Source organism: Rhea americana, unplaced genomic scaffold (genome assembly GCF_003343005.1).
Source record: "Rhea americana isolate MKP2758 unplaced genomic scaffold, rheAme1 scaffold_339, whole genome shotgun sequence".
Taxonomy (NCBI): domain Eukaryota; kingdom Metazoa; phylum Chordata; class Aves; order Rheiformes; family Rheidae; genus Rhea; species Rhea americana.
In genome coordinates, this window is record NW_028186467.1 from 294,168 (window position 1) to 318,726 (window position 24,559).

Here is a 24,559-nt window from a genome sequence, read left to right on the forward strand (position 1 = left end):
ACCATTAAAAGACAGGGGTAGTGTGCCCCACCAGTTGCAGAATCAATTTAGGAATAAATCATCTGTGCTCTCAAATACCTGACTTAGTTTGCTCACTTCTTATGCTTTCAGTAAGATAGTTGCCACAGTGCACTTGCTGCAGGTTTGTCTTGTGTTTTCCATGTGAAAGTTGAAATCAGTAGACCATGTTCAGGTAGATGTTTTTACTGTTGCTTTGGCCATGGAATTAAAACAAGATGTAACAAAAAAGGACAAGTATCAAAATCTGCTAATGTGAAATGATTTGTAGCAACTTTACTACTCCCTGCCTATTGCAATTTTTAGAAGTTCTTATTAAGTAATGGCTTCTAAGAGCAGCTGGAGTGTGGAATTCAGTAGAGGGCAGTTGATTTACAGCATAGCTTTATGTAACAGGCAGCCTATTTTAGCTCTGGCTCAGTGCAGTACTGATGTGGTTTTGCTTTCAGACTGGAGCCATTATGTTTCTGCCTGGGTTAGAGGGTAAGCACGCACAAATTTACACTTGATGATATAGATATGCCCTGAGAAGCTCAGTATACAATTAGAATAAAAATAAATTGTTTATGAGAAGTAATAAAATCATGCTGCTCTAGCCTTTAGAAAGCATACGTAAGTTTTATTAAAGCCTTTTACATTGTCTTACAAACCCAGCGCTCCCAAAATAAGAGTATTTTTGATGCAAGGAATAATGCTCAATCTCTAAAAACAAGTATTAAATTACAGCCTGTTGATTTGCAGGGAAACATCTTGCTTTCCTCTTGCTTCCCTTCTTCAATACAGCAAAATCACAGTTTACCCACTAGATTCCTTATCTCCTCCTACTGTGCTTCCCTGTACCTCTGTTATTGATCTTGTCTTGGGACGTTTTGTGTACTCCTTATTCTTACTCCGCTTGTACCCACAGCAGCTCTGTGTATGTTTTCCTTTGTTTCATTTCTGTTACTCTGCAGGTGTTCTTTCTGCGCTGTATACTGTCATTCTTTCTTTTGCAAGAAAATGTCTGAAAAAAAGTGCCATATTTTGTAAAGCTGAGTGATACAACTGGTGTGGTTATTTCCTCTTTTATAATCTGACACATAACATGAAGATGAATGTTGCTACTTTAAAAAAAGAAACAAACAGAAAAAAATTAGGACACGTTAAAAAGAACTCCACTGTGCCACATATGAAAAAAAAACTGTTGGTTTCTATTTCATTGCTTTCAAGTGCACAACTGATGCTAGCTTTTAGAAGGAAATGATTTTCAGAACTGATACATCTAATTTTAATACTCTGAGATTAGTTACATCAGAGTTTGTTTTCTAAGTGTTTGTTTTGCATTGTTTTAGTCTGCACTTACAGAAATTTTCTTAGGGTAAATCGGCTGTTGATTCACTTAGTTGGAAATTATTGATTTTGATGAATGTAGAGATAAACTGTGAGATCTATTTTCCAGCTTAGGAGTGCAGGAAATATATTTTCTCCTCACCCAGAGTTAAAATTCAATTGGTTGATTGTTTTTGTCTTCATCCTTAAATGGCAAAATTCTAACGTATTCCCAAAACCTCATTTAAACCAGTATCTACTATAATAACCAAACATCTTACTATAGGTTGTTTGATTATTGGACTATTTGTCGGTTTATAAGCTGCTTTTGGACTTTAAAATGCTATCTACCAGTAAGTCTGTTTTGTTTGGTAATTGGGTACTTTAGTTGTACATGAGTCCACTAGCACAAAGAAAATAGTCCAAATTTAAATTGGAAATATGAAAAATCAATTTACATCTTGAAACAGAGTGACGTTTATTGAAGAAATGGGTTTTGATTTTTTTCTCAAAAGAATCCCCTACATTAAATTGAAATTATTGATACGTAGGTTAAAACACCCTGTTAGACTTGATCTTTGACTGCCCCACTGTGTTGTTTTAAAAATTAAATATTGCAATATTGCAGTTTTTATATTGTGCATCTATGTAAAATACATATGCACACTTAAATGCTTAGGTATATGAGGTAAACTTAAATATTGTGAATTCCTAGCTAGTGAATGCTATGAGAGCAGTGTGGCAGTTCTTGCTGACTGCCACAGACAACTGTCTTATGAAAATGACACTGGGTGTCATACTACCTTTTTTGGTATGGATTGCTACAGATACGTAGGGGTTTTTGTTTGTTTGTTTGTTTGTTTGCTTAACAGGCAGGAAAACATGAAGCCATTGTAAAAAACGTACATGATCTCCTTGCAAAGTTAGCCTGGGATTTCTCTCCTGAACAGCTTGATCACCTGTTTGATTGTTTTAAGGTAACTGCATGTTTTGAGTATATTCATAACATATTTTCTGAATGGCTACCGAATTGTGACACTCTTTCAACAATTTCTTTCCGTTTATTTTATCTAAAAGCAGTTTACTGTGGTTAAAGATTTTGTTCTGTTGATAGCAACAGTCTAACTTTTAGTATTAAAAAAATGCTAGATTCAGCTGTGCTTCACTGAGTGACCATTTTGAGATTTTCAGATTAGTTCCTGACTAAAGCAAAGAGTTATGCTAATTTCATTGACAGTTTTGTTTTCTGATTGACTGCTTTTTCAGAAAATACATTTTCATCAAAGCCTGTGGGGTTGTTGAATGTCACTTGGTTAATTTGAATATCGAACTTTTCAAATAAAACCAGTTATTTATCTTAAATTTCTTTCTATATTGTGTTTCAAATTAAGTATTGATGGCTTATTTTCGATTTTTCGTCTCAGCATTAAAGTAGCTTTTGTTTAGGTTAGCAGGCATTTCTGCTCTTTGTGTATGTGTAGAAGGAGACCAAGGACTTCCTCCGTCCCTCCCCCAGTTTCCTGTATGTCATATAATAATTTTGCCCTGGTTAACATAAACATAGACTGAAACAGTCTCAAGAGGAAGAAAATGTTGTATGTTTTTAAACACATAATTTGGTTGAAATCAGTGCACTAAATGATTTGCTTCTGAAAGATGGCTACTGTTAACATTTGTGGCTTTCATTAGCAGTACTATACAGCCTGTTTTCCTCTTTCACTTTTAGAGGGCGGTCTACTGCACTAGAAAACGAAAGCCAGCTTTGTAGACTCAGTTTTCTGGTTTTAGATAACTGCCTTGTAGTCACGTTTTGGCTTGCATATAGTTTGTGCCTAAATTAATGAGTCTCTCCTAGTTTGGTAAATATAGACCTACTGTTTAGTAATCTAGATATTGAAATAAATACTCAGAAATTCCATGCATTATCGCTTGTGTCTTACTTTGAAAGACAAAGATAGATATGAAGTAATGTTATGGGTTTTTTTGTCTTATTCGGAAAAAGATATGCAGAGAACACTTGTTTTGGTCGTATTCAGAGGCAGCAGTGATACTCAGATTTTACTCATTAATGATTATAAGTAATTTAAGAGGGCTAATTATAAGCGAAAGAGTTTTTAGAAAGCAATTGCAGGAAGCAGCTGAGTCCAGTCTTACTTTGACTACTGTTGAAGTGGTCAACAGTCATGTTAACTTTAAATAAGCATCACAGATATGCTTGTCAAAGATCTCTGAGAATTTTTTTTTAAAGTCTCAAAGTTGACTACATCTCAGCAGTAAACACTAGAAGAGCTCTCCAATTGTTTACCTTCTATATTGATATAATGCGCTATTTCTTTTCATTGAAAAAGAAACCTCTTTATGTTGTCACATTATTTATAACAGTGCAGGTTATAATGTTTGGAACTAAAGTAAAAAATGAATCATTTTCATATTGAATAAAATCTTTCATTAGGCAAGCTGGACAAATGCAAGCAAGAAACAGCGTGAGAAGCTTCTTGAGTTAATCCGCCGTCTTGCGGAGGATGACAAAGATGGTGTGATGGCACACAAAGTGCTGAATCTTTTGTGGAACTTGGCTCATAGTGACGATGTTCCGGTTGATATCATGGACCAGGCTCTTAGTGCCCATATTAAAATCTTAGATTACAGCTGTTCACAGGTGAGTAATCTGGTATGCAAGTCTATTGTGAAATCAGTTGCTGAAAGCTTACTTCCACCTCTCATGCAAAGTTTGAGGAGTCTGGTAATTTAATAAAAATATTGCTGTTCATGAGACTAGTATCCTTCTACCAATGTCCAGGTATTCTTAAAGTGTTATGGGACAAGTTTTAGGTAGCAGAATTTGGGCTTTAGTTGGAGAGGGCTAAATATATTAATTTGCCTATCTTACTGTAACTAATAAAGCAATCAGTGACATATTATAGTGATGACTGTATTGGAATTAAAACTACCAAAATAACTAGGAAGATAGGGCAAGTATTTCTTGTTCCTGTGCCTGTTCTTCAGTTTAGAAAACAGGAAACTTAAATAGAGAGGCAGCTTATGCCTGTCCTCATTTTTGTTTGTTTGTCTGCAAGTCCTTGCATGCTGTCAGTAATATTAGAAAAGACCTAGAGAAGGGCACTGAAACTACCCTTTTTTTTGTGCTTTGAACACAATTAAAATTTTCTTACCTATGATGATATTTTCGTGCTATTCTCTTCCTTTTCTAACTTTTCCTAATTTTGCCATAATACTAATTCCTCGTGGTTTCATATTCATCCATTATCCATCCCTGACAGCCACTGACAGGTTTTATTTTGTTTCTTAGTTGTGAAGAAACAGTTCTTAATTGTTCCTTGTTATTTTATAGCAGTTTACTCTGAATAGTGAGTAGAAATAACTGAAAGAGGAGAAATTAGTTACTGTCTAGCTGTAGTTTTTATTTTAATATATCCTGAATACTCCAGTGCTTAAAGAGAGCTCATATCGCACTGGCTTCTGTTAACACCTAGTTTTACTCAGATACTGTTCTTGTGAACGTATGCTTCAGAATTTGGTTGATACAAAGCCGCATAAATACTAGATAGATTGTACATTCCATTCTATTTTGGAAACAAGAGAATGTTTTTGGTTTCTGCAACGTACTTGATTGTGAACGCTTGCTCTTTAAGGACCGGGATACGCAAAAGATCCAGTGGATAGATCGTTTTATAGAAGAGCTTCGCACAAATGACAAATGGGTCATTCCTGCACTGAAACAAATTAGAGAAATTTGTAGTTTGTTTGGTGAAGCACCACAGAACTTGAGGTAAGAATGGAAGACAAATAGGATTTTGTCCGTTACAACTGAACGGACTGGAATGAGGTGATTTTTTTTTATTACGAGGGACAGGGAGAATTTATTTAAAATCATTACATATGTTTAAACATGCTCTTGTGTTTATTTTAATACTTTAAAAAAACTTTCGCACCTGCCGTGTTTAGTAAGAGAACGTTAGCTATTTTCTCAAACATGCTGGTATTTATTTTTAAAAGGATAACTGTCTGATTCACAGAAAATCTGGGTTCATTTTTTTTGTTGTTGTTATGCATGGACTTCTCTGCCTAACAACGGAGTTACATAGTATAAATAAAATACATGTTATGTGTGGGTATGTGCACATATACACTGATTCTTTGATGATGAGTTTTACAGGTCATGTAGTTGATGTACTTGAAATCAAAGGTGACTTTTTCTATTGTGGAAAATATTCTAGGAGAAAAGCCGTTGTCTACTTGGACTTTTAAAAAAATGGCATCCTTGGTTTCATTAATGTAATTGTGTTTTCATTACAGAAATGTGTGAGATTCTGTGCTCTGAGCATTTTCTTCTGTATCCATATAGGAGTCTTTACAGAGTCTAGAAAAATGTTGTTTGCTTATCAGTATATTGTAATTACCTGCTTACAAGAATTAAAACAAAGTAGACTGTTCAAATTAATGTTGCTATTAACGTACTTACAAGAAGGGTCAAGGCAGAGAAAGCTGAAGGATAAGCCGTCAGTTTACATGAAATTATCTCTTTACTGATAACATTTTAAGGAGCTGTGATAATACTGCATTCCTGGCTTTTGGATGTTTCTTTATTCATTTAGATTGCAGTGTTTTTCAGTTCCATGACATTTTAGTCCTTTACAGTTTTTCATAAATATTGTCTAGGAGTTTTCCAAGAGGGTCAGAAAAATACTTGCTTGTTAGCAGATAACAAGTTTATTTTCTGTATCTTGGAGTCCTTGACATTCTACATGCAGTAAGGTCTGAGGGAACATAGCTATCTGGTCGTTCGTGGTACTTGAACAAGTTGAATGCTTTTTAGCACAGTGCCTTAATGAGGAAGCTTTGCTTTAAACAGTTACTGGAGGCACCAGTTGAATTTCTGCTCCGAATTAATCTTGGGAGAAACCTAAATTTCTCTTTTGACAATACTTCAAGTTTCTATGCAGAGTTTGGAAATAAATATGGCAGAAAAGCAAATTTTGAGTTAAAACTTTTAATAGAATGATCTATAAAGACCTCTTCCAGTCTGTACCATGCTGATAAAAGAAGCCTTTATTAGCCAGATATTATTGAGAAGATTTTTTAGTCAAATATTGATACTGCCCAGGTGACTGGAAGTCCCTAGTGAGAAAAAAGATCATTTTGAGGTAATTGGTGACTTCTCAGTCCTCTGAGTATTCTGGTTTCTGATAACTCTTTAATGTTGATGTAGTTTGGAAATAGTAATGCATATATTTAGTGCTTGCTAGTGTAAGCATACCTTTTTTTGACTTAAAAATTTAGTCTCTAGCATTGGTCTTTCTAGAATTTGAATTGAAAACATAAGCAGATGTTTGTAACTGTTGACCTAAACATTCCAATGAGCTTTGTCTGTGCAATATTAATAACATAAACTATATACTCTTTTGAGTGTTTCAGTTCATTGGTAATTAAAGGTCATTTTGGAAAGAATAAGGCTACTGATTCATAGCAAAAATACCCATAAATTACCTTATACCATTTGCACTATAGAGATTCTTTTCAGAAGGAGGATTTAATTATTGTAGCCAATCTTGCAGTTGAATAAAATTACAAGTGGCTTATGAAGTTATTTTGGCAACATTTAATTTCCTGACAGCAAAGAAAAGCTACATGTTTTGGGAAGCTTAGCTTAACCAGAAATGCAACAATGTAAAAAAAAAAAAAAAAAGTAATGTTTGGATATATGCAGTGATACCTATTAATATCAGAATAATCACGTTTACATACTGATGTTAGTGTACAAGAAATTAATCATCTTAATTTTCTCTGTGTTGAATGATAGAGATAGAGCCTGCTCTAGGCAAGTTTCAAGCCCTTGAGCTTGACCTGTATCTACTTCAGCAATGTAAGACGATTGGTCTCCTAAACATTGAGAAGACCTTCTGTTAGGAGTTTAGAGATTTGTAACTGCTTTAAGACAACAATGAATTTAGTTTCAAGTCAGTTTTTACCCTAAAAAGTAGAATTGGCTGGGTTCTGTCCACTTTACTTGGCTCTTTAATGTCTGCTTCTAAAGGTTGATAGTGTATTAGTCTAATAGAAGAAGTCTCAACTTAAAAAGCTAAATTGCATGCCCAGTATTACGCTGGGCAAGTTATACGTGTGATAAACTCAACTTTAAAAAAAATTGAAGTTAAAATTTTTTGAGTTTTGCCTTTGTCACTTGGAGAATATTTTCCTACCAAATATGCATTCCAGTTACTATTTGGTGCCCATCTCAAAATGATAATTTTTCATGTTCTTACATATAGAGCTTTGGATATCCATTTAGCAGAAGCACAATGAAAAGATGACAGTCCTGCTGTTAACTTCTCTTTTTCATATGTGCTTCTCTGTTACTGATAAAGCAGCATGTCACAGTGACAGCATCATCAATGAGCCCAGCCTTTGATGCTTGAGGAGTAATTCAATAGTTGTATGTGGAATTTGCTTTAATTTTAGAAAGCATACTAAAACGTCTGGTTATTGTCAGATCAGCTTTTTTCTGTGCATGGAGACAATCATCTTGCCTTTGAATCCATCCTAGCAGATCGTTAAAATAATTGCTTTGTGCATGTTGCACACAAATACTGTGCAAACAAGATAGCTCATAGTGCTGCTTCAGAAAGTTGAATTGTAAGAACTAGTTGCTAACCAAGATGTATCCGTGTATCCAAATTTACTGTGGTTCAGGGGAAAAAATTAAAAATATCTCTATCTCAGAAGAAAGTCTTCAGCTGATACAGCTTTGCTTTTACTATGCTTGGTATAATTGTATTAGATTTCCTATAAAATAAAAACTTTAATATATGTGTGCATACATATGTGCATATAAATGCAAATGCATGCTATTACAACCATATAATCTACATGAAAATAGCTTAATTCAGTAAAATACCCGTTCCTGCTTATACCTTTTCCTTTACTTGTATCATCATATGCCTTTCCCAAATTGTCAAAGTTTTCATTTAACGTTATCCTTTGTAAATGTATCTTTTTGTCTAAAGGTAAAACCTCATCCGCTAAAGTAGAAGGATTCAATTTTCTGTTTTTGCTGCTGGATTATCCTCAGCAAGGAGGGTTGATAGAGATGGAATTATATATAACCGGAAATTTTCTGAAAGTGAAAACAAAGGAAATTGTGCAATATGAAGCCCTATATGTTTTCTGCCTTCATATTCCTATCCATTTGGTTTTCTTTCCTACAAATGTCTGCTTTTTTCAAACACAATTTGTGTTTTTATGCAACATCTTTAACACCAAGCATCTTTCAAGCTGTTTTGGAAACCTTTGCGTATTCTAAAATTGAATCTTCTGAGGACTTCTCTGCTTAGCTGGCCAAATACTGTTGCTTGTAAATAACAAAGTTGAGTGTTTGAGATGAGTGTTAATGGCTTCTCTGTCTTTTAAGCCCAGAGTGACAGTGAGCTCTGGCCCAATAAATCAATTGCTCTATTGTTGTTGCATCTATAGTAATTGTGTAGTTATCTGATGCAAGATCATTGTCAGCTGATGCTGGATCTGGGATTTCTTGCCTTCTCTATTATTCTCAAAAGGTGCGACAACACTACTGAGTGCTGTTGATCACCTGATGCTGAGACCCTGTTTCCCAAGAAAGATGAGAACTCCCACCAGCAACCCATTCAGCTAATTCTAGAGTCTACCTTCTGAGCATTAAAGGATAGGAGAATAATTCTGAAATCACATCTGTATTTCTTCAGGGCAGAGTTGGGATCTGCTGAGTGGCAATACAATGATTAGTTCTTTTTCTCTCTCTTGGCCTGGAAGAGCAACCCAGATTTGTACAGCCAAGGTTGCGTGCCCTGATTGAGGCTTTTTGAGTCTATACCACAGAGGTGATGAGTCCCAAGTTTTGGAATTTGATAGTGTTCATGGGATGTGGGACTTGAGCCCTGTGTTTCCTCTTGCAGTTTACTCTGTAAAATGAGTATGACTGATGTTTCTTTAAGAAAAGCATTTTTCTAGATCTTTATAATATACTTAATTATCACCTGATCACTTATTTGGGGTGGTATGTCTTCTCTTGAACTCTAGTCCTGTTTCTTTTTGGAATATATATTCCTTGCAACTGTTCTCTTTTGTGTTTATAGCAACTTTTTTTTTTTTTTTTTTTTTTTTTTTTTTTTTTTTTTTTTTTTTTTTTNAACAAAGAATGCAGAGTTGTTCAGACTTTCCAAGTATTTTCCAAGTATTGGAAAAACTGGCTTGTATTCTTGGCTAGTGTGTTTCATTATAGCTTTAAGACTGTGAACTTTAATTTTAAAAACTGACATAGTTTTACATAATACTTACCTTAAGCTTAGGAAGAGAATATCAGGTTGGCATTGAGAAAACTATGGTTATAGAGATTATAGTCTCTACAGTCAAATCACTATGCTTACTATCTAATTTGCAAGGAAGCATTTCCTTTCTTACTCTGCTGCAGATGGTCTCCCCCCAGCATATTGAACTCCTCAGATTGCTTTGATACTTTTCATACTGATTGTAACTGTAATCCTGATTAATTAACTGCACTTAATAACTGGTACAAACTTAATGTGTCAGGGGAAAAAAAGGATAAATATTATCAGAGACTTAATATACCTTCTATAATAATCCTTTAATCAAAATTTGGAATTTACTTCAAAGACACAAGTTTTTAGAACCAGTTTCTGAACTGTTAGTTAGGTGAAAGACATACCTGCTTTTCTGTAACACTTGTATTTTATTTCAGTCAAACTCAGCGAAGTCCTCATGTGTTTTACCGACATGACTTAATCAATCAACTCCAGCACAATCATGCCCTAGTTACATTGGTTGCAGAAAATCTGTCTGCCTATATGGAAAGCATGAGGCAGTATGCTAAAGGTAAGTTCTATATAAAAATTGCCTCATAAATAAAGTGTACAAGAACTCCAGTTGAAAACGGACTTGAAAGCAAATTCACATATTGAAATAACTGATAGGTTTATTTTCTTAATTTTAGAGCAGGTGTGGTATTGGCAGCTTTTGTGGTGTTAGATTGAGTCAAAACAAGCTCAGAATATTTACATTTTGTTTCGTAATTGAAAGTATGTGATGTGTTTTACAGTAGAATACTGGGAAGTGACTGCTCATGTTTATCTGTGGATTGATGCACATCATCTTGCCCTGGTTAGTTTAGGGTAGTTATTTTCTGGAAAGTCCTAATAATAATCTTGAATTTTGTCCTGCTTCTGCTCTTGAATTTTTGTAAGCTGCTTTGAAAATTTTATAAATAATCTGTATTTGAAGCCACTGCTTGAAATTTGTCAGAACGAAGGACTTAAAGACTGTTGGCATACCATTTCCTTTTACCATGCAACTCCAGTGCTGTTTAGTTGCTTTGTCATTGCATATGTTGTTAGCCATACTTTGGCAGCACATCGTGTTAGTTTTTATATATTTCAATCTAAACTCAACCCCATGCTGATGAATTTACACCCTTACCCTTGGAGGAAAATAACCTTCTGGCTACTGAAGTGGAATTTGGACAGAAAGGAAGGCCTGTTTCTGTAACAGTAGACTACAGTATTCTATAAAGTAAACCAACAGAAGTGAGTGGGGGAAAAATATGTCACAGACACGCACACCTGCTGGGACTGGATGTAGGGACCATTCTACTCTGCCATAACATCCTACCAGCCGTTCAGTTACATCTCAGAAATGAAATGGTATGTTATGTTAAAGGCTTGGAAATTCAGCATTGATTGTTCAGAGATTTTAAGATATTGCACATTGTAGAATGCATCTGTGTGCATTTTATCTTCCTGGGTTTTTTTTTTTTTTTTTTTTTTTTTTTTTTTTTTTTTTAAAGTAAACTTTGCATGCTTATGTAGATTTCCCAGCCACCTTTAATTTTGGAATTCATTTAATTCTGGAGTGCTTGATACCTGTATCTAAAATATGCCTTCCAAGACCTTTGTTTGAATTGTACTTGCTATATGAAGGTGTTGGCTTCAACTGGGTGCAGGTCAATGAGTGTGAAATTTAAGCTGAAACTTCAGACTGCCGCTGTATTTCTCTGCTGAAGCATACATGAGAGTTCAGTTTGCTTAATTCACGATAGCATTGTAGAAATTAATGTTAAAATTGTATTAAATGGTTTTTATTCTCACACGATTGTATTTTAAGCTTAGTCTTGTCCAGAAAGGTGGAATAGAATATGTGTTATTTCATGTAACTTCTGTACGCTGTTGAGTGCCCTTTGATTTTGGTAAAGGTAGGAGAGGGATTACAACTTGAATGTCCTTACTTAAAAACTTAGCAGGTGGTTTAAGAACTTGTAAGCTTTGTTCAATTGATGCAAAAATGTGTGTCACATTTTAACTATATGGACAGCTTTCTCCTTTCTCTTGGGCTTCGGCTGGCCACGAAAATCTTTGTGTAGGCCTCAAGGATTATGGAGGAAGAATAATCAACAGCTGTGCAGTGCAATGTTGTTTTTTGTCCAAAGATAGCCTACGTGTACTATTCTTGTATGAACTAATCCATTCATTTCAATTAACTTTTAACTCTGAAACTGAAAAGTCATTTATGGTAGTATTGTTTGCCTATCACATTGTTGATTACTTTGGCAGAAAAAATAGCCTGATGTTTGCTTTACGTTTCAGAATGTCTTACATGATTTTTCTGGCGCCAAAAAACACATTCTTTCCCCTCCAGTCAACTGTGATGACCCAATAATACAAACATTTTTGGAAAAATAAGAATTGTAAGTGCATAGAGAGTATAAATTAAATCTAATTCCAAAGCAGTTGAATTCTGCTTTCTTGAAGTAAAGCTGCTGCAAAGTATGTATTCACTTGCACCAGAGTTTAAAGCTGGAGGGATCACAGTGCAGAATTTTTTCTTAAGTGCTTTTATACGCAATTAAGGCCAACCAGAAGGTGTGTCCTAATGTTCTGGATACTGTACTAAGACAGTAATAGGCAGTTCCAGTCTATACAACTTTTATTTCAGTTTTTATTTTGTATACTAAATAGAGCAGCATACAGAGAAAGCAGTGTGATGTTCATAAGCATGCTAGTATCTCTGTGCCTTCCTGGAGAAGGAGAGAAAAGATGCTTAGTGGGAAATAAATGAAAGGAGAAGAAAGAAGGTTGTGCTGATATGTAGAAAACAAGAACAACTGTAGAATCAAGCTGAGTTGGAGAGCACGAATGATACAGAGGGAGAAGATGCAAAGTGAACATCTAATCATAGGAAAAAGAAGTGCCATAGGGAAAAAATCCTGACTGTTCACAGGTCTTTATGGTAGTTAACTCCACAATTAACTGTAATTTGTGAAAATGTTTTTGTATTAGTTTAGAATTTGCTGTAATTTAATTTTCCTTGAAGGCTTTCATAGTTGTGTTCTGTGATGGAGAGGACAGATGTTCCTATTCTCTTATTCATTAATGTATATTCTTTTCTGCAATACTCCCTTTTATGATTTTGCCTTTTAAGCTTCTTAAAAACCTACTCTTTGTTTCAAAATATTTTTTTTGCTATGATTATTGACTTTATCTGCCACTAAACTTGTTCTTTCCCCCAACTCTGCAAAGTCCTCTGTGAAATGAAGTGACTGATACTGCATGGTATAGTCCTGAAGGAAGGCATGCTATTTAAGTGATTATATTTGTTCTTATTCTTTCTGCTTCGAAACTGGACGTTTTCAGGACTACTTTTGCACTGCTTCATAAGGTCTTCGTAGGCAAGTTAACAGTGCTGTAGAGATCTGGAGTTGATAGAATTAAGGATCCTACACCATTTACAGTACTCAGAATTTCTGTTCAGTGATCACTTGCAACATTTGTTCCCCTCCCCCTCCATTTGTCTTTGGTGGAAAACATTTTTAATGAGATCACACCTAGACTTCCTGGGGGAAATAGTGTAGAATTAAAGCAGACAGGTGTTTAATGAAGCTAAGATGGAGAGTATTAAGGGAGACTGGGGGATGGGTTGGGAGGGGAGGGGTTTTGTTGTTTTTTCTTTTAGTTTAGCAGTTTTAAGAATTTTTAAATTTTTAATTCATTGATATTGGATGACTTCAGTACTCAAATTCTTCCATTGCTACCATTACTTAAATTTGAGTCTGTGAATTAATCTTTATTCATACCAGGAAAAAAAAAAAGAAAAAAAAGCACAGATAGTGTCTCCTTCCGTACCTAATAACATTTGTTCAACACTTACAGTAACTAATTTTTGTTTCTCTGCAGTGTCCTTACCTACCTTAGTAGCTTCCTCTGCTGGACTTACAGCATCTTTTTCAGGTTTTCCTACTTCATATACTTAACATAGTTTTTCTGTTGCTAGTTTTAAAACCTGTTCTAAAGAAAATGCTACGATTCATTTCTTCTTTTGAAAATTGCCTGTTAATACTGATTCCATTAAGGTTAAAATTTAAAGTTTTGAAAGATTTCTAGTGGACAGAAAGTGTCCAGGCTTTAAGACATATCAGTTTACTGTTAGTCTTCTGACTTCCCTTATTTAACTTTTAAATTAATGGACCTTTTACACATTGTATGTGGACAACAGTATTTATGACAATTACCTTCTCTAATTCTAAAACCCTTCGGATGCACTTCAGCAGTTAGACTAGTGTTTTTTTCCCTCCTTATTAGAGTAGGAAATACTGAGGGCGACGGTGGTGGTGGTGATAGTGGTAGTGTTTCCATTTTTTTTTAAGATAAATTTTACCATGACTGTGGATTTTGTCATGGTACAATCTCCCACAGTAATCTGTGTAACTTTACAAATAAGATATATAGCAATAATTAGATTATAGTGGAGGGGGTCTTACTGAATGTGTGTGATGAAATATTTCTGACTCTAGTACAGATCAAAGACTAGAGTCGTGTTATCAAAGAAACGTACAGTAAAATGATGCTTCCTATTCTGAAGAATTCTGATACCCCAAAAGGTCCAGTAATACTAATTTATATCTCATGTTTATTGATCTTACCTGCTAAAGGAAATGACCATTTTTATGCATTTGAATTTATTTCATGGTTATGAAGTGTCTACCTCTGAAGGTTACGTTTGTACACGGTAGTGAATCAGCATTAAATCTAGGTCAGAGTTCCTCAAGTTCTTGGAAGTACTGCTAGTTCTTAAGTGTTTTCTTCTACTATGAAGAATAAATAAAGATCAGTACATTAAGAAGTTGAGAGATGTCTAGATTGCATCTCTTAAAAAAAATCAAATTTCCACAATACAAACAGTTGTTTGTTATGCAGTATTGTGCTAAGCTTTGAAAAAATTATATATTAAAGGTCATTTCTTGGTTTATTTTCAAATTGTACTTCTATTGTTCTGTTTCAGACTGTCAGTGTTATGCAAATGTGTGCCCACACTCTTACACTGGTACTAAAGAACTGGAGTTGCAGTTTTCTTTGGAGAAATAAAACCTAATAACTTAAGACTGACATTCTTCAAAAGAGTCTGTGTAATGAAACTAGACCATCCTTAGCAAAAGAAACACTGAATAATCTGAATGATATGTTTGGTATACTTCTACTTTATCAGACTTCCTTCCCAAAGAAAATGTTTGAAATATGGGGAAGGATTGTCATGACTAATTGGAATGCAGGTTCTTAATTGTTCTGTAATACTTTCATTATACTGAATGGTGAACATGTATCTGCAAATAAGTTTATTTGTTGATTTGATTGTAGACTTCAGCAATCTTTGCCTATGCCCATTTTAATTTAGGATGCAAACTGCTAAAAATTATTTTCATACATTTTACTGGAAATTTATTGTGCCTTGAGTAGTTTTGATTATGTTCAGAACCTGAAGTTGTCAAACATGAGCTACCCTTCAAAGTCAGTATGTCTTTTCTGCATGTATTGTCTAATAAAAGTTTTCATATTTGCAGAGCATGGTGAATATGATCCTCAAACTGTAAGACCAGGGAGTAGATACAGTCATGTGCAAGAAGTACAGGAGCGACTTAATTTTTTACGGTTAGTTTTAACATGATCATTTGCTAAACTTCTTTAGGAATACTTTAAATACCTACAATAAATAGCCATGGTAATTGTTTCTCCTGTCTAGTTTTAAGTTACTGTATTAACTTTTTTAAGATTCTGATGCAAAAATGCACCAAGTGGTTTTGGGTTTTATCTATGGGTCTTATGTGTTAGTGTTGGCATAACCAAATAAATATTACTAGGGTCTGGATAGGAGGCAAACGTATTTTTTGTTTTACAATTCAAGGCCCTGATTCTGCGCTAAGATCTGCAGGGGCTTTTTTTGTCTGTATGCAGAACCCTACTGACTTGAATATAGGGTGTGTGTGGATACAATTACATACTTTAAATCTTCAGCAATGTTACATTTATATGTATTTCAAGTAAGGATATGTCTGTATGTCCTCATTTGTTTTACTACTGCAAATCTGAATCTATGATTGTAAATTGACACATAATTGCAACAGATGCTCATACTGAGTTGTCAGCAGGTGAACCTTAGAAAGAGGTTAGAATAAAAGAAAAATGATTTGTATGACTTTTGACCAGATGCTAACTGAGTGAAATAAGAAAGCAATGGATCTCTGCTCATCACAGAGCTGCAGCAGTTACGTTGATGCTTTTCAGGCTGTGTCTCACAGCTTTTTTTTTTTTTTTTTTTTTTTTTTTTTTTTACTTTTTAAAGTAAAAGACAATTTAAAAATACAAGGACTGTCAAGTTCTAAAGTATTTTTAATAACTTGGTAAGGGTGTTTTATTTTTTATAGCTTTACTAAGAGTGTTTCTGAATTCACTTGAAGCTATTCTATCAAGCTATGCAACAGCCTATGGCTAGCGGACTTATCACTCCTACATTTTAACAAGCGTGACAGTCTTGAAATTTAAATTCATCAATTATTAATATAAAGGAATTAATGATATCTTGTGACACTTCAGACATAGAATATGTGGGTAGTAATTCTTGAAAAGCAATACCATGCCCTAGTCCCTCATTTCTTTCACATGAAAAAAGATTTTGAATCAGAAAAAATGATTTCTAAAGAACCTTGATTATCCTGTGTTTTTCCTGAAGTGTCACTAGTGCTAACCCTCATAATTTAAGATTTTAATAGTTCTTTAATAGTAGTTTAATATTAAGCTAAAACTCAAACATAAAGAAAAGTTTCTAGTTCCTTGAGTTCTTCAGCCTGTATTCCAGTGAATAATTTTGTGTGTGTGTGTGTGTGTATGTGTGATTTTGCCATTCTGAATCATCAGAAAGGCATTTCAAGTAATCCAGCAAAATGAATCCTAAAAATAATTACGAAACACAGCAGAAATAATTTTATCTCATATGTTGTGGTATAACCTTTAAATGAAATAGTTTACCTTAAGAGATTTGTATTTCTCTGTAAAATGTAAATCATGTTCAGTATTTTTGTAAGAAATGCTTTTTGCCTAACTTGTTCCTTTCTTGTTTGGTAACTAAAGCTTTGATTCTGCAAACTTTTACTAAGAAATCACAGGACTGCTCACATGAGTGGACTGATGATGTGAATAAAGTTTTCAGGGTCATATTCATGATATATTTGTGTATAAAATGCTTATTCACATTTCTCATGTACTTTTTACTGTATTGTGACTCTAGATATCAATTAGACAGCATTGTTAATTGTCTTTTTTTTTGCTCAAGATTTTTATTGAAGGATGGTCAGCTGTGGCTCTGTGCCCCTCAGGCGAAGCAAATATGGAAGTGTTTAGCTGAAAATGCAGTTTATCTTTGTGATCGCGAAGCCTGTTTTAAATGGTATTCCAAACTAATGGGGGATGAACCAGACTTAGACCCTGACATTAATAAGGACTTCTTTGAAAATAATGTGCTTCAGCTGGATCCTTCCCTATTAACAGAAAATGGAATGAAATGTTTTGAACGTTTCTTCAAAGCTGTGAACTGTCGAGAAGGGAAACTAGTAGCAAAGAGACGCGCCTATATGATGGATGATCTGGAATTAATAGGATTAGACTACCTTTGGAGGGTAAGTTAATTTGAGGAAATCTCTGAAAAATTGACTGCTAAGTGTCTCTCAATCTTTTTTGTATTTTTAACAATGTGCAAGTTGTTAATTTCAGACTGAAATTACAAGAAGCTACTTTTTCAAGCTAAGCATGTAGGCATTGACTTCCCTGTCTTTCCAGTAAAGATGTAAGTTGGTAACTTTGTAGACTAAGCTTGAACTGCAGTTTAGTAAGGGAAGTTGCTTGAAAACATCAGGCTTATTAGTATCTGTGAGTATTAGCATAGTATCTGTGCACATGGGATTAAAAATTTGCCTATCCTATTTAAGAAAGGATCACTCCAGTTGAGTCATCTGTAGGATACTGAAACGTATGATTTAGTTGCTCACTTTGCCTAAACAGTTTTAATGATTTTTTTGCTTATTTTTATTTATTTATTTATTTTTCTCTTGCTAGGCTTCTGCTTAATAATTGCTCAGCTCTTGAAGAAGATGAGAAGCAGTTTCTCCCTAGTTAGAACTAAAGAACTAACTTTATTTTGAACATTTTATAAGTGTGTTTGTTATTCATATAAATATGGTAAATGGTCTGAATCCTTGTCTTTTCTGAACATGGATGTATCTGTTTAATAAAAACATTGTAGCTTTTTGGTAAAAGCTTTGTTTCTTTCCAAATATAGTAGTGAAAAGCATCGATCTGATTTGATACTTAATTTTTTCAGATTCTTTCTGGTTTTCGAGAAGTGCAGTAAAACACACAATAGCTGCATGGTGGCATGATAATGGTGCCTGTGTTTTGTAAAATGTGTGCCATATATAAACCACCAGTCTCTTGTAATTCTGGTTGTGGCCTGTTGAAGGGTTGTTGAAGGGTTACCATGGTCATAGTTTTAATAGCTAAAACCAAAATACACAGGAGTTTTGTACAAATAAGTTTTCATACAGTGGTGGTGTACAGAGTGGCCACAAAATGCTAATATGTTAATTTTGGGAAGTAACTTACTTGGATGTGCCCCGCTTCTTGGCAGGATGATGGAACTTCCCAGGTTTCAGCCCAGTATCCTGCAGGAGCAGTCCACAGGGCTGCCTTCAATATCCATTCAGACCTGGTGGCTAGTAATGAAAGTTCAGATTATCAGGTTGGAAACAGTACTCCTTCCTGCTCTGGCCTCCCTCATCTAAAATGCTTTAAAACTGTTTTTAAATCTTCTGTAATACAGATTACTTAAGCATCTGAAAAAACACTTGTTTTATCATGCAGTTCATAATCTCCTATGTTAATTACCTAGAAATTCTAAAATAGTATTAACATAGAATGTAAATTTGTTATGTTTAGATCATTAGAGAATGAAATTTAAATACTGTCAAATAAATACTGTTTGAAGCCACAGACTTCAGTGATAGCACTTTAGCAAATCTTACTCTCTAAAACTAGTGCAAATGGAAATGTAATGTGGAGATAAATGTAAAAACGCTACTTCCATTATATTTATAAAGCCTAGGCTTTTTTTGCTAGATCAGAACTCCTTTCAAATAGCTTATTCTTTATTTTAGCTCATACAGTTACTTTCAGTGTAACTTCTATTAGTTTTATTTATTAACTAAGCATTGTAGCCACTTTTATCTCATTAATGAATTAGAATTTCCCCTGTGTGAAGATGCTTACGTGTAGTCATTTTTATTTCAAACATTATTCCAGAAAGTCATAAAGTGTCCTAACACACTTTTTTTTTTTTTTTTTTTTTAAATACTAGGTTGTGATTCAGGGAAATGACGACATTGCAAACAGAGCAATAGATCTTCTTAAAGAGATCTATACTAATCTTGGCCCAAGGTTACAAGTTAATCAGGTAAAAATAAATATGAAATCAATATGAAAAAATGGGAAAACAATGGTAAAACTGAATTGAGTGATATTTTTATAGTTGAAAGCTGTGAAAATAGAGAATAGTTTTTCCTGTTTTGGAGAGCATACTCCTGAGTCCAAACATTGGGTTCTAATCAAGTGCAGAATTAAGAATTTGTAGGGATATTTAGGGACTGAATTTTGATAGATCTTTTATATTAAATTTGCCTGTTTTATTTGCTCTTTCTACTTATGGAACAGCTCATACCATAGACTTAAGTTAGCCTTCTGTCGAATTCCAAGATCTGGTACTTACTTGTACCAGTAGGTTTGTTGACTGGGTCTGTTGAGTGTTGTCATGAGCTAACCTAATCTTTTTTTGCTCACAACATGTCCTTTCACAGGATCACAGAGTTTTCGTGTAATTGTCAAGCTGAGCTCTAGCAAATCAGATATCTTCTTTCTATGTTAATTTTTGCCTGGAGATGCATTTCAGTGGACAGAAAAAAGAGATGATAAATTTCTGAAAAGCTCGGTGGAAATAAACTTTTGGGATTACAGAAATCCCATTTGCTAGTGTGGAGCAGTTTTACAAGTCTCTTAGTAGCTTGCTGCAGGGGGGAACTGCAAAAAAGGCTGTTTAAATAGTGAAATGTATTTTCTGTTTCAGAAATCTTGGAGAGGGGGCCTGAGCTATGTCCCCCAAAAGACTTTTAAGAGTCTTTAGAGCTACAGGTCTACTATATATAGCACAGCTGCTCTAGGTGGTACATTTCCAGCCATGCAGGCTATGTCTTACTGTAGTGGCAAATAGGCTATATACCTTTTCCTTGCCATATATCTGGAATTACCAAGTGTGCATAGATTTGTCCATCTGGAATTGGTTAGATTGGACACTTCAGGAAATGTTAGATTTGCACACAAGTATTTTGCTTCACTGTGCTGGGTACTCATTCCCAGCTCCTGAACTTCCTCTAAGAAAAGTGGCTACTGGCCTGGGATTACTGCCACGGCTACAACAGTTAATATATTTTGCAGTAGAAGTATTTTCTTACACCCGAGCTCATTACAGACTTTTCTGAGATGCTGTATGTCAGTCTAGGTCAGGAACAAAGCAATATTAGAAATCAAAGAAAAATGAGGTTTGTTGCAACTGTCACTATATGGTATCTAGCCCAAAGTCTATTTCTGACTTCCTGCAGGAAGAAATGGTATCTGGAATTGGATTATGAGATGAAAGATTTGTTCTGGTCGTCTGCAAATGTCCTGTGGTTACTTCTAGTCTTAAGAAAGCTAGCCTTTACTAGATTGCCAGTTAGAGATCCTTTAATGGAGTTTGAGGAGGTGAATGAGAAAAGGTGCAATTTGCTGTTCTCAGTACAAGCTTCCACTTTTTCTGTTTAAGAGCAAGTTTGCACTGTACAGCTACTGATAACTTGTGCAAAATTTGAGGTGCACTCTGAATTAGATCTAGCTATCGATGGGCATTTTAATGTGAAGTAAGACAGCTTTAAAGAACAACTTACCTATTTTTTTCACCTGCACCAATTTATTTTGCAGCTGAAGGGTCGTTTTTAGTATTTCTTTTCATTTCCTCGATTTTTTTTAACATAATTAGGTAGTGATTCATGAAGACTTCATTCAGTCCTGTTTTGATCGTCTGAAAGCCTCTTATGATACACTGTGTGTGTTGGATGGAGATAAAGACAGTATTAATTGTGCCAGACAAGAAGCAATAAGAATGGTGAGAGTGTTGACTGTTTTAAGAGAGTATATAAACGAATGTGACAGTGATTACCATGAAGAGAGAACCATTCTACCTATGTCAAGGTATGTGTGAAAATGTGCTACTGTGATTTCTGTTAATTAAAATATTACTAATATCTTGGCAATTTTACATTATAAATGGATTCTATTCATAGCATGCCTTTATAGGAGCTTCAGTATTCCATTTCCTCTGCAGTTGAAGTCTGACCTGTGGTAATCTGAGTTGACTCTAACAAACTTCAGTTTAAAAAAAAAAAAAAGTAACTTTTTTGAAAAAGAAATTCAAATGAATTTAGGATTTAGGCAGAGTGAAAATCTGTCCAAAAATATTTTTTTCCAAAAAATTTTTGAAATTTTGAAATCCAAGCAAATAAAGGCATTCAGCTACATAGATTTTCAAAATCCAAGCAAATAGAGGCATCCAGCTATATATGAAGGAGGTGGCAGACCTGAGAATCAACTTGTTTATCTAGTGTTCTGTTCTATAACTAGCACAGTGTACCTCATGGCTAGATTCCTTTGGATATATTCCCTTTTTTCAGATAACTGTTTAAAAAAATACCATTCTTTAAATCACCTAAGTTAGCATGGGCAAACCTTTTTTTTTTTTTTTTTTTTTTTTTTTTTTTGTCATACAGAAACATGTTACAAATGTATATTTTACTCTTCCAGAGTTTTTTACGAAGATGCTGATCTTACTTTGCAGGCTTAAATTTAGAATTATCTTTAAACGCAATATTCCGGTTTTGGCATAAGTTTAACCACAGTTCCCATCCCCCCATAAAAAGGGAAAAAGAAGGCGTGTTGACGTATATTCATTTTTTATATTCCTTTCCTCTCATGCATTTGTCCTTGAATAAAAACTTGTCTTAAATCCTTTAACTCAGTCTTTGTATCAGAGAAAAGAAAAACACTTAAATCTGGTATTGCGTGGATGATTTTCACAAGTGAAGTATTTTACTTCCATGGAGAGAAAAACAGAAGAGAAAACTGTTTAGATGTTCCAGTATTAGTAGTTGCTGTATGTAGGAAGAAATTCTCAAAAATGTGTAAGGAATATGTTAAGATGGCTATGGGAATAATACATACATACATACATTTTTTATATATATAAAATATATATGTATTTTAATGGTAGGGAGTTGTTGTCCCCTTTTTTATTTTTCAGTTTGCTTGACAAAAAGAGCACTTAAGACTACTGTTTCTTTATGATGTGATGTGTTCACTGGTGGTGCATCTTGCTAATTTGGGCTGTTTAATTTATTAGACATAACTTTTTCACAGGTCTTGTTAGCAGGGAGCTGTTATGAGGAATTTTTGCCTTCCTTTTTATAATCTGGGATCAACTTGTTGAGTTTCTTTTCTAGCAAGTTCCCTGCCATTATGCAGGTGGGGTCACTGGCAGTATGAAAATGTTTCTTCTTTTTTTGATCTCCATTTTTATCTTCAAAAACATTTTGTTTTTTAGATGTGGAATTCTAGTGTTAAACTTTACTAGCTTTTGACAGAAAGTGTACAGACTTGGTGACATGATGATTTTTTCCTGGTATTTCTGTGTTTGAAACAGTTTCATAAAAAGAGCAAAACATAATTGCCGGTCTAATGGGTTTATTGCATTTTGATCAGGAAATTGCAAGCAGTAGAAAGGATCTAAAAATTTATAAGTGACTTTTTACAATTCCATCAGTGTCCATAACCTAGTGGTCAAGCTGACCATATTTTAATGTGGTTTTGGTACACGGTGTGGCTTCTTGAATGCTTCTATATATGTTAAGTTTGCAGTTCCTGGAGCCTTCATAAAATAATCGCATGCTGGAGTATACCACCATACATAAAGATTTGAAGTTCAAATATTTTCAATTGTAAACATAACAGGAAAAATAATTAGTTTCATTTAAAGTATTTCATGAGGGCAAAAAGAACTTTATCTGAATTGTTTAATTTCAGAGCTTTCCGTGGTAAACACATCACACTGGTAGTTCGTTTTCCAAACCAAGGCCGCCAGGTGGAAGATCTAGATATTTGGTCTCATACAAATGACACAATTGGGCAAGTACGACGTTGTATTCTTAATCGTATTAAAGCCAACAGTGCGCACACGAAAGTAGAACTGTTTATTGGAGGCGAGCTGGTGGATCCTGCAGATGATAGAAAATTAATTGGGCAACTAAATCTCAAAGACAAAACGGTAAGTGTGGCAAGTCAGTTAATTATGTTGGTTCAGATATTGCTGCTTTTTGTAAATGCTGTAAAAAAACCCATGCATGAAATCACTTATTCTTGTGAAATAGTTCAGTTCCTCCCACTTGTAATATTAGGATAGCACTGTATCAGTTGCTTATTTAGTAAGGAATCCTCATTTTTGCATGGTATTGACTAACTGTGAATGCATTTTTCAGCTAATTACAGCTAAGCTTACACAGATAAATTCTAATATGCCCTCAAGTCCCGATAGTTCTTCTGACTCTTCAACTGGTTCTCCGGGCAACCATGGCAATCACTACAGTGATGGTCCAAACCCAGAAGTTGAAAGCTGTTTGCCTGGAGTGGTAAGCATATGCTCTGATTGGAATGAACAGGGGTTTTTAAAGTATTTTTTCCTCTGTTTTTCATCTTTAACTGTTGTTTCTTGTGCTCTTTTTGTTTGTTTAAGATCATGTCACTGCATCCTAGATATATCTCTTTTCTTTGGCAAGTTGCTGATTTGGGCAGTAGTCTAAATATGCCACCTCTTAGAGATGGAGCACGTGTCCTTATGAAGCTTATGCCACCAGGTAAATACTTAATTTCATCCCACTTTATCTTGATGGTTCTATAAAAATGAAGGTAGAGAAGTATTTTCTGCTCTCTACTGGTTTATTAGTGCTGTAATTCATGTCTGTATTACCCTAATTAGGGTTGTAAATGTATTTTCTAAATAGTTACGTCTCGTCTGTCTTTAAAAATTACATGGTTTGCTGTTTGTTCTGGGGTTCAGTGTCCTAGTGTAGTTCAGTGCAGTGAAAACAGAAAATATATTTTGAAGTAAATTTTATGGCATTACTTTAACAATCTCTGTACTGATAATAAGCAACACTGCAGAATACTTCATAGTCTGTAGTTGTGTATCGGTTATTTTCTGTAACTTTTCTTACACAGTTAATTTTTTCAGATAACTAAATACTGCTGGCTTATTCTGAAGTAGCTATGTTACAAAATGTTTAAAAGCTACATTTTTATTGCAGATAACACTACGGTTGAGAAACTAAGAGCTATTTGTTTAGACCATGCAAAACTTGGTGAAAGCAGCCTTAGTCCATCTCTAGACTCTCTCTTCTTTGGTCCTTCTGCCTCACAAGTGCTGTATCTAACCGAGGTTTGTGGTACTTTGCCTTTTCTTAAAAAAATAAAATTGAATCTTCAGCTGCACTTTTTACTGTTTCTAAACTTTTTTGGAAATGCTCTCTGTAACATTGTAGAAGCTTAAGATCAAATTTATTTTGAAATTAGCAATTCAGAATACTTGGTACTAGTTTAGTGGAGGGCTGTATGGACTATGCTACCAAAGCATAGGATGGAAATATTCCATGTTAGAAATAATCTCATGTTTAATCATCTATGTTAACACTAGCACACTTTTATTACCTAACTTGCTG

The 24,559-nt window shown here is 34.5% G+C and overlaps 1 protein-coding gene across 2 annotated transcripts in view; it reads left to right on the forward strand.

Moving 5' to 3' along the window:
- The window catches only part of USP9X (ubiquitin specific peptidase 9 X-linked), a 107,047-nt gene that overhangs the window by 38,910 nt on the left and 43,578 nt on the right, over positions 1-24,559 (forward strand). For both annotated transcript variants that reach the window (XM_085311296.1, XM_085311297.1), the window contains exons 11-22: positions 2,199-2,303; positions 3,779-3,985; positions 4,980-5,116; positions 10,079-10,212; positions 15,224-15,311; positions 16,990-17,332; positions 19,066-19,161; positions 20,776-20,987; positions 22,872-23,112; positions 23,324-23,473; positions 23,578-23,698; positions 24,149-24,279. In XM_085311296.1, the coding sequence (XP_085167422.1) occupies positions 2,199-2,303; positions 3,779-3,985; positions 4,980-5,116; positions 10,079-10,212; positions 15,224-15,311; positions 16,990-17,332; positions 19,066-19,161; positions 20,776-20,987; positions 22,872-23,112; positions 23,324-23,473; positions 23,578-23,698; positions 24,149-24,279 (1,965 nt within the window). The remainder of the gene's footprint in view (positions 1-2,198; positions 2,304-3,778; positions 3,986-4,979; positions 5,117-10,078; positions 10,213-15,223; positions 15,312-16,989; positions 17,333-19,065; positions 19,162-20,775; positions 20,988-22,871; positions 23,113-23,323; positions 23,474-23,577; positions 23,699-24,148; positions 24,280-24,559) is intronic.